The sequence below is a fragment of the Callorhinchus milii genome, unplaced genomic scaffold (assembly GCF_018977255.1).
Source record: "Callorhinchus milii isolate IMCB2004 unplaced genomic scaffold, IMCB_Cmil_1.0 Scaffold20, whole genome shotgun sequence".
NCBI classification, from domain to species: domain Eukaryota; kingdom Metazoa; phylum Chordata; class Chondrichthyes; order Chimaeriformes; family Callorhinchidae; genus Callorhinchus; species Callorhinchus milii.
This window is the reverse complement of record NW_024704761.1, coordinates 5,622,787-5,638,487: the sequence shown is the minus strand read 5'-3', so window position 1 is coordinate 5,638,487 and position 15,701 is coordinate 5,622,787. Positions and strand designations below refer to the sequence as shown.

Here is a 15,701-nt window from a genome sequence, read left to right as displayed (position 1 = left end):
GGGAAGAAAAATTAGCCATGCAAAATCAAGGCAGACTTGGAAACCAGTCCTGCCTAGCTGCACTGATTATGAACATTTTTTAAAAAAACGTACCAGTATGTTGTCAATATTGACCTATTGCTGTAATAAGCAGATAATTATGCAAGCAAAAGAAAACAAATTTAGGAAATGGAGGATTATTTACATCCAGATCAGGCCATAATTGACTGGCCTGGGTAACATGACCAAGGAACCAAAAGGATTTTGGAGTATACTTTTATCGGTCACCCAGATGATAGGTTAATGAGCAACTACAATGCATTTCCACAAGAAAGCTGCTCAAATAAATAATCCATAGTTTCCGATATCTCCATAATTCCTATGACTAAAAAAAGATTCAATTGTTTTATTGTCAGTCACCACATTGTTAAACTGTTGCATCTTGACAAAATGAGATTTAAAAAATCTGGGTTTTTGTCAGTCTCAAGTAATATTATTCAGGAATGAATCACGTTAACTGGTGGGAATTTTATTTGGTTAGAAATAGAAAAGCATACACTTAGATTTATTGGTGTTTGGTTTTGTAGAGCTCTACACATTATTTCAATTCCTTTTACAAAGTCTCAGTGGTAACACCTAAATTATGTTTTATACTTAATTGAAATTGTATTCTGATGTTTATTTCAATAGATGGTGACCAACGTGTACTTTACATTTAAACAACTGAGCTTTTTTAAAAAAAAACTTGTTCCATGATTATTGCAGAATCGAATTGGACAGTATATGAGATTAAAACACTGGTGCTGTGAGTAAGGATTGGTCATATAGGAAACTCTTATTTAGCTGAATAATTGATGTTGTGGAAACTTAAAAATATCTGATCGATGGAATAATTAATTATGCTTGTGTTTCCCCCTCTAGTGTCAATATTTTATTAGATGTCGGTGTAACATTTGTAAAATGTTTATTACACATTGCTTTCTATACCATTAAGACAATATGTTTGATGTTTTCAAACATTCAAGTATTGTAACTTTGTTTATTTACACTCACCCCCCACAGTCCCCAGCATTTTAGTCAAATCAGTGTAATTCAAATAACGAGTGTATTTGGTCTGGGGATGCGAGTGCATACAATTTGCATACTTATCAGGAACCTTTCTCAGTAATTTACATACCTGTGTAGCTTTCCTGCTGAATGTGTTGTTTGGTCAAAATCAATATTGTCAGACTTTCTTCCCACCCAAGAAGCTTTTAGAAATTTACTTTGCAAATAGCTTAGTGGTGGAGGCTGGGTGGGACAGATTGAAATGTTGAAGCTTTTCAAAGTAATCCACTGCAAGCTCCCAGAAAGCTAAGCATGATTTCTGTACCCAGTACCTAAAAAGTTCCCTTGGCAAAGTGGTTTCAGTCATCCTGCAAAAATGGGAAGCTGAGGTATATGAAATGAGCTCTTTAAGATGTGACTCAAATTGGAAAACTTGTAAAATACCAGCAAAATCTCTGCTAGGATTGTGGCTGCTGTGGACAGTAAGAATTTTTTTAATGTCCAGGAAATGGGAATTTATGATCTATCTGGAGATATCATTAACGTTTTTGATAATTCCTGTAGATCTGGAAACACATTTCACAAATATGTTGACTGAACTGTCATGTTTACTCCTCTTCCCAAGGCATGTTTCTTCCCATATATATATTTTTGACAAGGTGTTGATAGCTGCTTTGGCAGTAGTCCAAACGGGTTTTCTACAGTTTCTGGCCTCCTCTGGTGAAGAATATGTTTCTTACTGAGATTGGGCAATAAGGGAATTTTATGAAAATATAAATTTGGGTAAATCTATCACAAAATTTTTTGCTAAATAAGATATGGATTGTATTTTTTTTAGGTTTGTGGGTGGGGTCTATCGGTACCAATATTCAATCACCTCCCTCCAGAACCCTACTCCGCCCCCCCCCCCCCCCACACACACCCCTCCCCACACCCCTCCCCAATCACTGCATCGAGCTGCATTTTAAATGAATCCAATGACCCGGCCTCTACCACCCATCCTGACAAACAATAAAACTACTTGGAACCATGTACAGCAGTGGATTTCGATACCTAGTTCAGGATAACAATAATCCTTGCATTTGATATAGCGACTTATTGCGTCTTCAAGACTATGTATCAATATTATAATTATTAATGCTTAGACATTTCATTTGGTTTACTATTTGAAGTATTGAGTCCTGGGTGCAAGTCTTGTTCGTGAAATGCAATCTGCTGTTACCCTCATACCAGTGGTTACTGAGGAAGTAAGATGGATTCTCTGTATGCGCTTGAAGAATAACTTTCATTCAGTTTCTGTCCAGCTCGATATTGTCACTACCATGACATATTTGCCTATCGTGGTACAGAATGACTCAATTTTGCAAGATATTCCATTGTAACACTAGCCTTCACCTGATGAGACTGATTCCTAACTCATGATCTTAACTATTAACAAGTATTTTAGTCCAGTAGTCAATGAGCTTTCCTAATAAAGTGATCCTAGTTGTTTCTACACCGCCTAGATTCAATACTGATTATGTTTTGTAGAACTGCATTCCAGAACCTTCTCTAATTCAGTCCCATTTCAGTTCTGTTTGCTACACAGGAATCCTGAGAATGGATAAGATTTCTCTGGAATTTGGGTGGTTAAAATTGGTTTTAATATGCAATTAATTTTGACGCAAGGTGTTAAAATAGAATGCTTCCATATTGAGGCCTTCCTTTGTAGCTGAAATTGTTTCACGTACCATTCTCAAAATGCAAAGTAAGAATATTCAAATAAGAATTTTTGAATGAGGTTTGACATTTAAACATTTTTTTTATGGATTTGATTCTTTGCACCTAATACTGAAGAAAACCTATAAAAAGGTCTTTGTCATAGATAAGAGCTAAGATATTAGGGTATAGAACTGGTCATTCCATAAGTAGGCGATTTGATACTCATAACTCACTGTTGATTGTCTTCCTCCCTTCTCATGACCCAAAAAACACAACCTCGCCATAAATTGGTACTTTGGGTTATCATTTTTCATATTTTGGTTTGTTCAGATGTACATAGGCTTTTCTCTTAACAGTTTTCTTAAAATTTTAATATCTGGAGTCTAAGCTTGTGTGTGTTGTACGTAAATCTTTCATTGTGCATAGAGGACCATTGTGTCTCTTTAAATTACCAGATGCATCCTATTAAATTATTTTGAGGAGGTGACCAGAAAGAGGTTAAAATGGATGACTGACATGAAAGTTTTATTTAAAAAATTCTCCCAAGATGTGTTACAGTTGATCTGACACAACCACTTGACTCTTCTGCTGGCTAATGGATGGGCAAAGAATTTGAAAATCTATCTAGAGTGCCTGGACCACACGCCTTTTAGAAGAAAAACTAGTTAATATGAGCGGCTGTTTATCCACTGGCAGTGAATAAACAGTTTTACAATACAGTTGATTTTCGGTTTCTGGAATAAAATTGGGAGAGATTCCAGACTAAAATGTGGGCAATTTTGAAATTTGTTCAACTTCCAAATCTCTAAATGAACCTGGATGTCGTCACATTTAAGTATCGATTTATAAGTGAAAAACTTAGAATGCAATTCTCCACTTAATGTACAGTTAATAATAATAATCCTTGCATTTGATATAGCGCTTTTCGCGTCGGGAGGACATCCCAAAGCGCTTCACAGAACACACTGTAAAGTGAATTGACTGTATATTTGTGGGCGAACGCGGCAGCCAATTGCGCACATCAATGTCCCACAAACAGTCGTAGATTGAAAATGACCAATTTTTATTGTTTTTGGTTTTTGGAGGGATTATTATTAGGCGTGTGGAGTAAGGAAACTTGCCCAAGGTTTCGCCCTGCTTGGAATTGAACTCAGGTTAAGAAGCCACTCCACCTTAATTCAATAAATACTACTGATCTTTCTATGTAAAATTAGTCTTTCTTTCAAAGCTTTTTGTTTAAATGTGTCCTGTCACACTAAATTATTTTTTTTCCTTTGCAGGGAGAATCTGTGAAATATTTCCTGGACAATTTGGAAAGAATAGGGGACCCGGTAAGTTTGAGTAATTCTTATGCAAATCTATATTTTATTTGCTGTCCTAAATATAGAAACCTGAATTTTAAGTCCTGTTGGGGGCTTTCATTTTGTTTCATTTAAGGTAGGTAAAACCAAATAGCTGACTTTCCCTTTTCATTACTGCAAAAGGAAACAAACCTATTTGGTGGGATATGGGACGATTTATTAGCATTTTAAACATTTTACATGAAGGCACAATTTGAGGTGTGTTTGGAACTCAATATTTTTAATTTTTTGAACTATCCATAATTATTTTCAAAAGTTTTCTTCCATCACAAGTCTGCCTCTTTGATTTCTCCTCTCTCCCCGCCCCCCACCACCCCTTTCCTATGGAGAAAACTGCCAACATTTTACTTTCCACCTTTCCAAGGACTATAAGGAATTTGCTGTGAGGAATTGAGGAATAAACCTGTATCCATTTTACAATCTTACAATCTTACTCATGTGTTTCAGGAACCCGATCATTGTACTTTGAACCATTTTGCAAACTAGGCAGTTTATTGGGGTTTTACAATTACATTAACTCAGTGTATATGGTTTCAGAATATTAGATAATAAATATAAAGTGGACTTTTCTGACTTGATTTTTGTTTCAGGTCATAGGATTAATGTTTGAACTTTTAAAAAAAAATAAAATTGGGTTGTTAATTTTGATTTTAGGCATTATATTTTGTATTGCATTCATATATATTCAATGTATATTTATATTGATTCATGTTTATGTTGGTACAAATTTGTGAAGTTGTGATTTTATAATGTAACTAGAGTTTTTATAATTCAAAGATTGAAGCATAGTTTTCTTTTAAACTAAGCATTTTGACATTAGGTGAATTACAGAAGCAGCTCTGTTTTACGTAGAGTAGTTAAATAGACTAAATCTTTTCCTATTTACTGATAAGATACGGACCGGACCATACATACTTTGCCCTCATCGTTGATATGCAAACACCAACCATGTAATACTCTGCTAGCAGTTGCAAAATATCAGGGTGTATTTCCACTTCTGATTCCTACTCAGTGATACTCCCAGCTTTTCTGGAAACCCAATAAGATTGGGGTTGGCAGTGATGCCCTCCACGATTGAATAGCTGAAGATAGTTAGCTGAATTTACACATAGTTCCTTTGATAAAACAGTGCAAGGTCATTTGTGAGGAAGTGTCAAGGTTGTGAATAATTCCTCCCGCTAACAACATGATTTTCTTTGTAATGTAATAAAACAGTATGACTATTATGACAGAATGCTGGAATCTCTTAATCTGGCCAGATTGAGGTTTGTTGCAATTTTGATTTTAAGGATCAGGATAGCTTCAAAGTGCTCATTATGCACCAGAGAGTATGTTTGCTATCAGCTAGAAAACTGGTTAACGGCTAATTAACCAGTCCAAGGACTTTTTTTTTAAAATGGTACCTTAAAACTGCTACATTCTTTTTATCCCAAAACGTTGGGACTTCCTTATGTGAGAAGTGCTATATAAATGTTGTTATTGATCTTCTGGTCCACTTCATAAATGTCTTTTTTTTTCTGAAATGAAGCCAATCATACTCAGTCATACCTTTGAATTTAACATTGCACTTTTTTGACTTGCATGTGAAATGGATTAGATATCAGTTGAGTTGTTTGGATCTTCTCCTTTTGTTCATTATTTAAAAACATTCAGCGTTCTCTTCTACCTCATCTTCAGGTGCATCTACCATTCCCTGACTGAATGTACAATAATTTTTAAAAACTTGCTTTTTAATCATTTACGTGTTCATGTGGAATTACAATGAGCAAATAGAATTGGATGTACTACAATGGTATTTGATCTATGATATACAGCGTGCATTTGAAGATGCAAAGCAGCTGTGTAATATAGCAGTTAAAATACTATTTTCGCAAAATTTCTTTTTATTGGTTCTGGATTCTATGCCATGAGTAGATTTGGCAGCCAAATACGTTATGTTCCTGTAGGGTTCGCTTTATCTGTTCCAGTATGGTAACTAGGCAAGGTACGTAGCAATTGCAAGCCTTCTTTTTAATTCTGAATTATTTAAGTTGTTTACTGCAGGAGCCATTACCCAAATGTACCTCCTTCAGCCAGGCTTACCCCGAAGAGCATGGCATCTGCGACACCCTATAATCACCTAAAAAAATGTTTGTTATAAAGCAGTTTCTCATTTTCATCACTCTAGTGTTTTGCATTACTCTGTGTGGCATGTGAAACAGGCTCCCATTTGATGATGCAAAAGGATTAGGTACATTCCTGATTCTAAACCTCCTTTGTCTGGTAGTATAGGCTGTCACTTCCTTGAATGCAATGAATATCTCCCAATATCTCTCCAGCAATTGTAACATATTTGAGTGTCTTTTGAGCTGATGGAAGGGAATTTTCTACCTTCAGGGAAAAGTGGCACTGTTAGATTTTTCAGATGTGTGGCTTTTCGTACTGCTGCTGCTATTGCATTCTGAATAAGCATCTGTCAATGAGTCTTTGTTAACAGTTCTGCATATATTTGCATGAAAATTAGATACAGATTCGGGACTGTTTGTCCTGCATTTGCCTTCGAAACAAAGGATTAACGAAACACTGACAAGTTCTCTACTGATGCAAGTGCATGCTAGTTTTAAATATCGGAATTTTCTTTGTAAGGCTAAAGATGTTCTTTTCAGCGAATATCTTTCAGCTTCAGGCCCAAACCAGTTTTCTTCAGACAATTGAGCTAAATGTCTGATTTGCCAAGTTTTCAAAACATATGGCTCCCATATGTTCTATAGAAGCTGCTTTTGCAAAATTTCTTATTTTAAAAAAATACAATACTGCATCAATTTTAAGTAGTCATTTTGGACGATCTGAATAATCAGGCAGAGATGCATACCAAAATCTACATGGTAACGTCTGTGAGTCAGTAATGAAAACTCGCTTTGCAAGTGAGAGATCTGAGTTCAATTCCAGGCAGAGGGTGAAACCTTGGGCAAGTTTCCTAACTCCACACAGAGCCTAATAATAATCCCTCCAAAACCAAAAACAATAATAAATTGGTCATTTTCAATCTACGACTGTTTGTGGGACACTGCTGTGCGCAATTGGCTGCCGCGTTCGCCCACAAATATACAGTCAATTCACTTTACAGTGTCTTCTGTGAAGCGCTTTGGGACGTCCTCCCGATGTGAAAAGCGCTATATCAAATGCAAGGATTATTATTATTATTAATAATGTAAATTTAAAAACAAAGGGAGTGGTAGAAGACTAGAGTTTTCCTGTGATGTGCAACATTTCCAAAAGCAAATGCCTTTGTACGTTCATGGGTTAACCTAAACTGTGGTATTGGGAAGTTATTTGTCTTTGGCGCTTGATGCTAAGGACCTTCACTCTCTGTGATCCCTCCCTCTCTTTCCCCACCACCACCCAGAAATGATCTAATTGTAGAACCCAACTGCTAGACTGATTGAAATCAGCAAATTCAGGGCACACGAGAATCCTTGGATCTTGGACACTGCATGGATTCCTTTTGTTGACCTCAACAAGCTATTTGTTTCTGTGGGTCAAAGGGCGAGGGAGAGGGGGTGGAATGGGGTTGAAGAAATAGAAATCATCCAGTCAAACCATATCACTGGAGAGAATTTGACACATCACAAGATGATGGTATGAATGAAGAAGACCCTCGGCCCATCTGATTTCATCCTTCCATCACAATATCAAGCTGCCTTCCCTCTACCTGGCAACCTATTCCAGTCGTTAATTACTCTTGAGTAACAAAAAAACTTTTTGGTATCTGTCCTGAAATTGCCCTTCACAACTTTAAACTTCTGGAGGGAGGGGTAGAGATTCCATTGCTTCAAACTATTCTTAGTTTTAGTTTGCTGTTTGCTTTGGTAAGTTTGCAGAAACCATTACTGGACAGGACTCTCTACTTTTGCACCCCTGGTTACTGTAGTCATATTAGCATGTCCTGGTTTGTCATGACAGAGTTCCACCTTAAGTAAATAGAAATTTGACGGTTTTATTGACTTTACTTAGTCGGCTGTTGTCAAGGTGACCTCAAAGACTGTTTGTACTGCATTTTCTGCAGCAGATTATTATCAGTAGCTTGTCTGAGTTCCTTCCAGTCTTATTTAATAGTGGGAAAAATATAATTGTATAAGTTTCAGTATACTGATGGGACATTTTTAGAAATTTCAATAAAAACAAGAACATGAGTTGTGGGAATTGTTATGAAAAATTGGTATGTGGGGTCCTGTATCTCAGTGGTTAGAGCACTCGCCTCACAAGCAAGAGACTTGGGTTTGATTCCCGGCAGGGCGAAATGTTGGGCAAGTTTCCTTAATCCACACGTCTCTGTAGGAACCCGGTTGTAAGTCGATTGGTGGTTTGCTTTTCCGGAGTAATAATTCCATCAAAAAAAATAAAGAAATTGGTCACTTCAATCCACAACTGTTCGTGGGACACTGCTGTGCGCAATTGGCTGCCCTGTTTCTCCCACAAAATATACAGTCAATTCACTTTACAGTATATTCTGTGAAGCACTTTGAGAAGTCCCAAAGGTGTGGTAAGGTACTATATCAAATGCAAGGATTGTTATAAATAAGATTTCTTACATCTTTCATCCTTCAACTGATGGTCTTGGCACAGACAACGTTTGACGTAGCGGTCATGGCACCTTATGGGTATGCTTCTGTGGGACTGGTCCTTCTAGTTTACCCTGGTCTTTAGTTGAGACATTTGTGGAAGTAAACTATTTTATTCAGCTATTCAGTTGGGATCCGATTGATCAAATGTAGAATTTGATAAACAGCCAGATAATCATGTTGCTCGAAGGACATGTGCCTGTGATTCATATGTTGAGTTCATGACTTGCTATGCCATTGGTCACATAATCCAGGCATTTCTGTGCTGCACAAGAACCAAGTCTAAGAACCAGTCTCCCATAGTTTGAGCAGAATGTGAAGAAGTAACAGTTACTCTTGACATTTGAGCAGCTAATTAGGATTTATTTCAACAATAACAAATTGCATTTATATGGTGCATTTTGTGTCATAAGGGTGATTGTGTGTAAAGCTGATTGTTATTTTCAAAAAGCTGACCGAGGGAGCTTGAAATTCCCTAAAGCCAAATTAACTGGAAACAATTAACTAGAAAAAGTAACAAATAGGATATTATGATGTGGTTTTATTATGAAAGTTGTGGTGATTACAAACTTTTGATTTAAGCTGCAATTACTTAAATATTACAGTATGTCACCTCAAGCTATCAAAGTTGTTTTTTATAATGCATTGAAGCAAAGCATGAAACACTGTACAACTTGCCATGCCTTTAGTAAGAATTGGCTGCACTGGATGGTATAGGAATCAACTTAATTCTAATTAAAACAGTGCGTGTGAGAAATGGCCTTAATTTAACTCTGTTTTCTTTTTCAGAATTATCTTCCAACACAGCAGGATATTTTATTAGCAAGAAGACCCACTAAAGGAATACACGAATACGACTTTGAAATAAAAAATGTTCCCTTCAAGATGGTGGATGTGGGAGGTCAACGATCAGAACGAAGACGTTGGTTTGAGTGCTTTGATGGTGTAACTTCCATTCTCTTCCTGGTGTCATCGAGTGAATTTGACCAGGTGCTCATGGAGGATCGGCAAACGAATCGCCTGAGTGAATCGCTAAACATCTTCGAGACGATAGTCAACAACCGGGTGTTTAGCAATGTCTCCATTATCCTTTTTCTTAATAAGACAGACTTGCTGGAGGAGAAAGTTAAAACTGTCAACATCAAAGACTACTTCCCTGAATATGAGGGAAATCCCCATGAGCTTTCAGATGTCCAACAATTCCTCGTGCAGTGCTTTCGCAACAAGCGTCGGGACCAGCAGCCGAAACCGCTATACCACCACTTCACCACTGCCATTAACACCGAAAACATTCGCCTGGTGTTCCGTGATGTCAAGGACACTATCCTCCATGACAACCTTAAACAGCTGATGCTGCAGTGACGTCCACTTAGACTTCATTCCTTTACTTTCATTTCTGGCACTGACAGCAGCTTGCAACAAGCAGGAGTTAAGGTTATACAATACCTTCAGACCTTGTGAGGAAGCTGCTGTGAACTGCTCAACTTGGGTTAATGCCAAATTTATTTTCCAAACTGGCCTTTTAAATGCTTTACACCCATTTGGGGTTTACTGAAGATGTCCTAATCAAGTGTACACTTGGTCCAGAACGTTTATGATCTTGTAACTTCAAGTAATGAAGCTGTGTGGAATAAAAATCTCAAGATGATGCAAAGCTGTGGTCTTCAGCAAGGGGAATGCGTTTAATTGACATCTACACCTTTCCTCAAGTGAAAAGGGCTGTAATACAGCAAAAGCCATTATTCCAAATGTTACCAAAGGTTTGCAGTGCATGTGGCCTTAAATAATTTCTTTGGAGTGAAATTATGCTTTTAACACAATTGTTTTTAAAACCTTGTCAATTAATATGTTTTTAAGTTTTGTTGGTTTAATACTAATAGGTGGATTGATCAAAAAGTAGTGGTACATACAGTAATCTCAGACATTAACTTGATGGCATGTGAAAAAAAAACTCTTGACCAATATTAAGGCCCCTCAATGTAAATTTCAGTGGGAGGTCTGCAGAGTAACAGTATTTACACACAATAATATAATGTTTACATTTTGTTCTAGTAAAATGTACATAGCTTGATTACCAAATTTCATAAAGTTTCTTCATAATTTGGGGTATGGAGCTGCGTAAAATGTTTGATCCATTCATAATTACCTATAGTACCTACTCATTTTGGTCATAACTAGTAGTAGTAAACCAATATTCAGTTTTGTTGTACAATGCTATTGTAAATTTACTAAAATCTAGTTAAAAGGTGTGCATTATTTGGTCGCATGTCACAAATCTAAAACAAAACACAAATCTCTAAAACATCAGAGTTCAACAAAATGTTGAAGCGTAATTAAAGAGGTGTGTCATACGTAAATAAAATAATCATTAACCTTAATTGAACTGTTAAACTTCTAGCAGTGAGTTATTGTTGAATAATTAATTGTGGTTTAAGAGTTTGATAATGCTCTGTGCCTGAATTCATTCGTATTTAACAAGTAGTTAATCGCCTTACGGTTAGTTTTGCCTTTTTTGCAAGGTGAGATGTTGAAAATTAGCTTTCATTATTTCTGAAAATTGCAATATGCCCAAAACACACATTTTGCCATGCTGATCATAAGATGCCTTGCTTATTTTAAAAATGATTACTTTTAGAAATGGTAAGTCTTATTGTGGTCAGGTTTTAGAATTCACTAATGTTTGTGCGAACCCCCCTTTTTAAGTTGATCATAATTAAAAGCTCTTACTAAATCTGTAGCAAAGTAAACCAACATTACAGTAGCAAAATCCAGTATATCGTACAAAGAATTTGCCCTTTTGAGCTGCTATGGGTTGATGATTTTGGTTTAATGTGGTAATAAACGTTTAAACTTAACTGAAGTTTGATGTGGATAGGAGAAGAAAACCGAGGAAACAAGAGCTTTGTGGGTTTGCTGAGCAGCAAAATACTAATTTGACAGTGCTGCAGCCATTAGATTTAGTTTTAATCTTTTTCCCTAAATCTTTCAGAGCCTTTTAAATAACATTGTGTTCATCAGACAACAGTAAATTCTAACCCTGACTTACCTACAGTGTCACTTCGTTGACAAATTGCTTTGTTGAATATCAGGTTGCCACCCTGTGCCAGTTTGTATAATAATGTTGCTTAAGTACCTCAAACTGAAATTAAATTTGTAGTTACAGACTGAGTTTTAAATGTTTTTAAAACATTCTTAAAATGCTGTGTTTACTGTTAAAAGCTGTTTTTTTCTGCACACAGCATACTTTTTTTTAATGTAACAGTGACATTTACTCTGCTATCGGTTGCACCCAGGTCTGATATCCTTTCTGTGCTTATTAATCTTGGGTTGGAAACAAGTACTTTTGATGACTATAAGCTCTCTGAGATTCATATTTAACCATTTTGACAAGTAACTTTTAATACCCAAAATAAAAATGTGCTGTTCAATCTGGGAATTTAGTGTTTGGACTTTAGTCAGAGTTGAGTCACTTTGGCTGTCGGTTGTATGAGAAACAAAAGAGGAAGCTTGTGGCTTACTTGGTGGGCTCTAGAACCCAAAGGAAGCCCCTGTACCACAATATCCCCTTTCCAATAGCCTGTTGAAATTCAGATTTTGTATCAATATGAAAGTAATGGATGTGACTCAGAGGAAGAACTGTGGAAACATTTCTTGATGATCGATCAAATTCCACCAAGAAGGAAGTAATTCATTATTTATAGATGTTCAGTACATACTAAAAGCAATATGTCCCCATAAATGCCCCTGAGGGTGGAAATCTGGATGTCTTCGGGCAGTTAATTTCTGGAAGATTTTTTTTAGCAAGAACTAGGATATCTTTGATGACCCTAATTCTTTAAAACAGATTTCCAAAGCAAAGACTCACAGTAATACATACACAACTTAGTGTAAGGTTCTATGAAGTGCTATGCTTTTGAAGACTGACTGAAACTGCAGTAATTATTATTACCGTCTTTGTCAAACCCTGTATTTTGCCATATGTTTAAGTACTTTGTCAACTACGCAGAAACATTTTATGCTGAGAAGTACATCATAGCCTTAATTTTCACTTCATTTACTCCAAACCTGAGGGAAGAAACTGGAAATAATACTGAAGTTTATCTAATCTGATATAATTGGATGCAGCATTCACACTTCCTCAAGTCGACTAAAAGCTTATTTGTACCATTAACCCAGCATTGCAAAGCTAAAATTAACTGAACAAATAGTATGTTGCAATACTGAACACAATACTAGATTCACCTAGCTTTCTAAAGAAACTGGTCTAAGATAGGTACTGTACTGTTCAAGTGAATATTCTATTTTCTTATCGCTTCTAAAAGCGTAGACTTGTACAGTACTGGCATCTTGGCCAAGTGACCATTCTTATGTGACCCTGGACAATAAATATGCTAGGCCTCGAACACAAAGGAGGAACTAGGAAATAAACCATTTATTTCCTTTGCACAACTCCCCCCTTCCCCCTCTCTCACACAGATACACACACAAATGGGAGCTTTGAAACTAATTGTAGAACCCCAAGTTGTGATTGCTTAGCACTAGGAATTAAACCCAGGACCTTGCTCTACATGATAAACCACCCACTGACTTATTTTCATTTTGACTGAGGCAAATTTTGCTGCAAAAGCATAACTACCATTAATTACTAATGTTTATACGAAGTCCTTAATTTGTTTTAGTTCTGCACATAATCGTCTGAAAATTTCAAGACAATCAACCATTCATTCTTTATAAATTCATTTTCAACTCCATTATTCTAAATACATTGGTCTCTAGAGAAACATTATCCAATTTATTAAAACACATACCAGTCTTTAGTTAATGTCATCACATCACTAAATTGGTTTCATATATTCATTCCTCGTTTAAAAAAAACTGAACGTTTATAAATTTTAAAATATTACATCCAGACGCTTGTACCATTTGGTAATTATCTGGACTTTAATCAAATGGCAACCTGCATTAATGACTATTTTTGTGCATTAATAACTTTTTATGCAAACTTGGTTGATTTTTTGTTTTTATACAAATAATTTGGAAAGGGATTAATGCCTTTTCAGTAACTTAATATTTTGTAGCTCCCATTTGTATTTAGATGAAGAGCAATAGAATGCAGGCTATCAGAAGTTACAGGAAAAGGACATTTGTTGGAGGAAAGAAAAAACTTGCAATTTTATAGCATCTTATCACACATCTCAAACCTCTTCACAGTAATCACTGCCAAGTGTGGTGGGTATTTATGGAAAACAAAGGTGAAACCATTTTGCACACGAGGTACCACAGAGCTTTGAGGTTAAAAACAAATGGATATGTTGGCCAAATTCTTAATGCACCAGTACATGTGAAATATATAAACCCACAACAGCCATAAACCTGTAGACTAATTGGCATCAAAATTTCAGCAATTCAACCAATGCATAAGATAAGTTTCACACTCTTAAGTTTTTTGGGGGGAGGGGGAACCCAACAGTTCAATGTATACTTTCAGGACAATAATCTCAGTATATTGAATCAAAAATTGCAGAATTGACAATTCTTCAGAACCATAAAAAGGGTTTGTAGATGAAGGTGGTCACTTGGACTTTTGGATATTAATTTTCCATGTTGGATCACCTGAATTACAAGATGTGTATCAGGAACATTCTTTTGAGAGACATTTCTTTTCTTAGTGTTCAGTATTAAAAGCTCCTTGTACAATGTACTTTATGGGTGGCCAAGTATAACTTTTGATTAATATGAATGTGATTTAAAGAACATCAGCTCCAAATATTTTAAACTGATTTTTTTTAACAAAACGGTATTAAAATCTAAAACAAATGGTTAAGATGAGCACAAAGGAAATTAATTAGTACACTTTATGTTTCAAAATAACTATGTTAGATCATTTGTAAAAATTACAAAAAGTCAGACAGCAATTTTAAGTTTGGCAACTGGCCCAGTAATAGAAGCCTTTCTAATCTTGTTTATTGCATACATCGTGTATTTCATACTGTATCCCATCTGCCTCAGCTTCACCATATTAGCTGCAGTAACATGGTTCCAGTGAGCACTGAATGAAAATAGTCTGGTGCAAATATAGCTGTATACTTCATGAATTGACATCAAGCCATTACACCAAAATCAGTTTCTTTACTCCAAAAGCAGTGCACACAAGCAGTAAAAGGCTGCTGAAAGATTTTTTTTGCAGTAGGTGCTTGTATGGTTAAAATGTCTCTGAAAATTGCAAGACTTCAGAAACTTAAAAGCACCTGTAAGACAAGTTGAAGTACCTGTATAAATGATTTACATCAGCCTGGTTAAGTGCTTGCCTTTTCCTAGTTAATAATCTTAGACTTTATTTGAATTGAAAGTAACTCCACAACTGATATACATTGATGTATTATCCAACACAGGGATTAATTCAACAATTATGGTTCAGAAGCAGCAAATCTAGTTAAATTGCTTTTGCCATGAATATCACCATTGTTCTTTTTTTTAAAAGTATCTTTGTATATGAAATTTCTTTAGTTCAGTTTATAATGATGTACCTTGGAATTTGGGGGAATTGGATTTTTAACCTGTTGCATCGTTTTACTTCTTATTTTGTTGTACATTTTCTTTTCAGGATTAGCAGTAAATTATTCAGATTTGAATGCCAAGAATAACTTTGCTTGTTTTGGTTTAATGCTTTAGTTACTAATAGTGATGCTTTTCTATAATACTGTAATTGTATATTGCTCTGTACATACAATGCAACATGTTTGTTTTTGCAGCCATTAATAAATGCCTTGTATAAACTTACTGACGTGTATTAAAACACATTTACAACCTATGCTTAGTCAGTTGTAACCACTTTATTATGCAGATGGATTAAATCTCAACTGCAGCACAAATCTGTGTCAGTTTTAATAATTGCATGTATTTAAATGGATAGGGACGTAATTTGATTTTTAAAACTCATTCATTTTAAATATGTAATTCTATCAACCTACAGTCTAGGGAAAATCAATGGTATGTGTCAGCTATTTCATCA

At 35.7% G+C, this 15,701-nt stretch overlaps 1 protein-coding gene across 1 annotated transcript in view; it reads left to right on the top strand.

Annotated features, from left to right (window-relative positions):
- Nucleotides 1-15,561, top strand: part of gna13a (guanine nucleotide binding protein (G protein), alpha 13a) — a 30,875-nt gene extending 15,314 nt beyond the window's left edge. The window contains exons 2-3 of the mRNA XM_007888598.2: nucleotides 4,008-4,058; nucleotides 9,479-15,561. Of these exons, the coding sequence (XP_007886789.1) occupies nucleotides 4,008-4,058; nucleotides 9,479-10,051 (624 nt within the window). The 3' untranslated portion in view covers nucleotides 10,052-15,561. The remainder of the gene's footprint in view (nucleotides 1-4,007; nucleotides 4,059-9,478) is intronic.
- The last annotated feature ends 140 nt before the right edge of the window (nucleotides 15,562-15,701 follow it).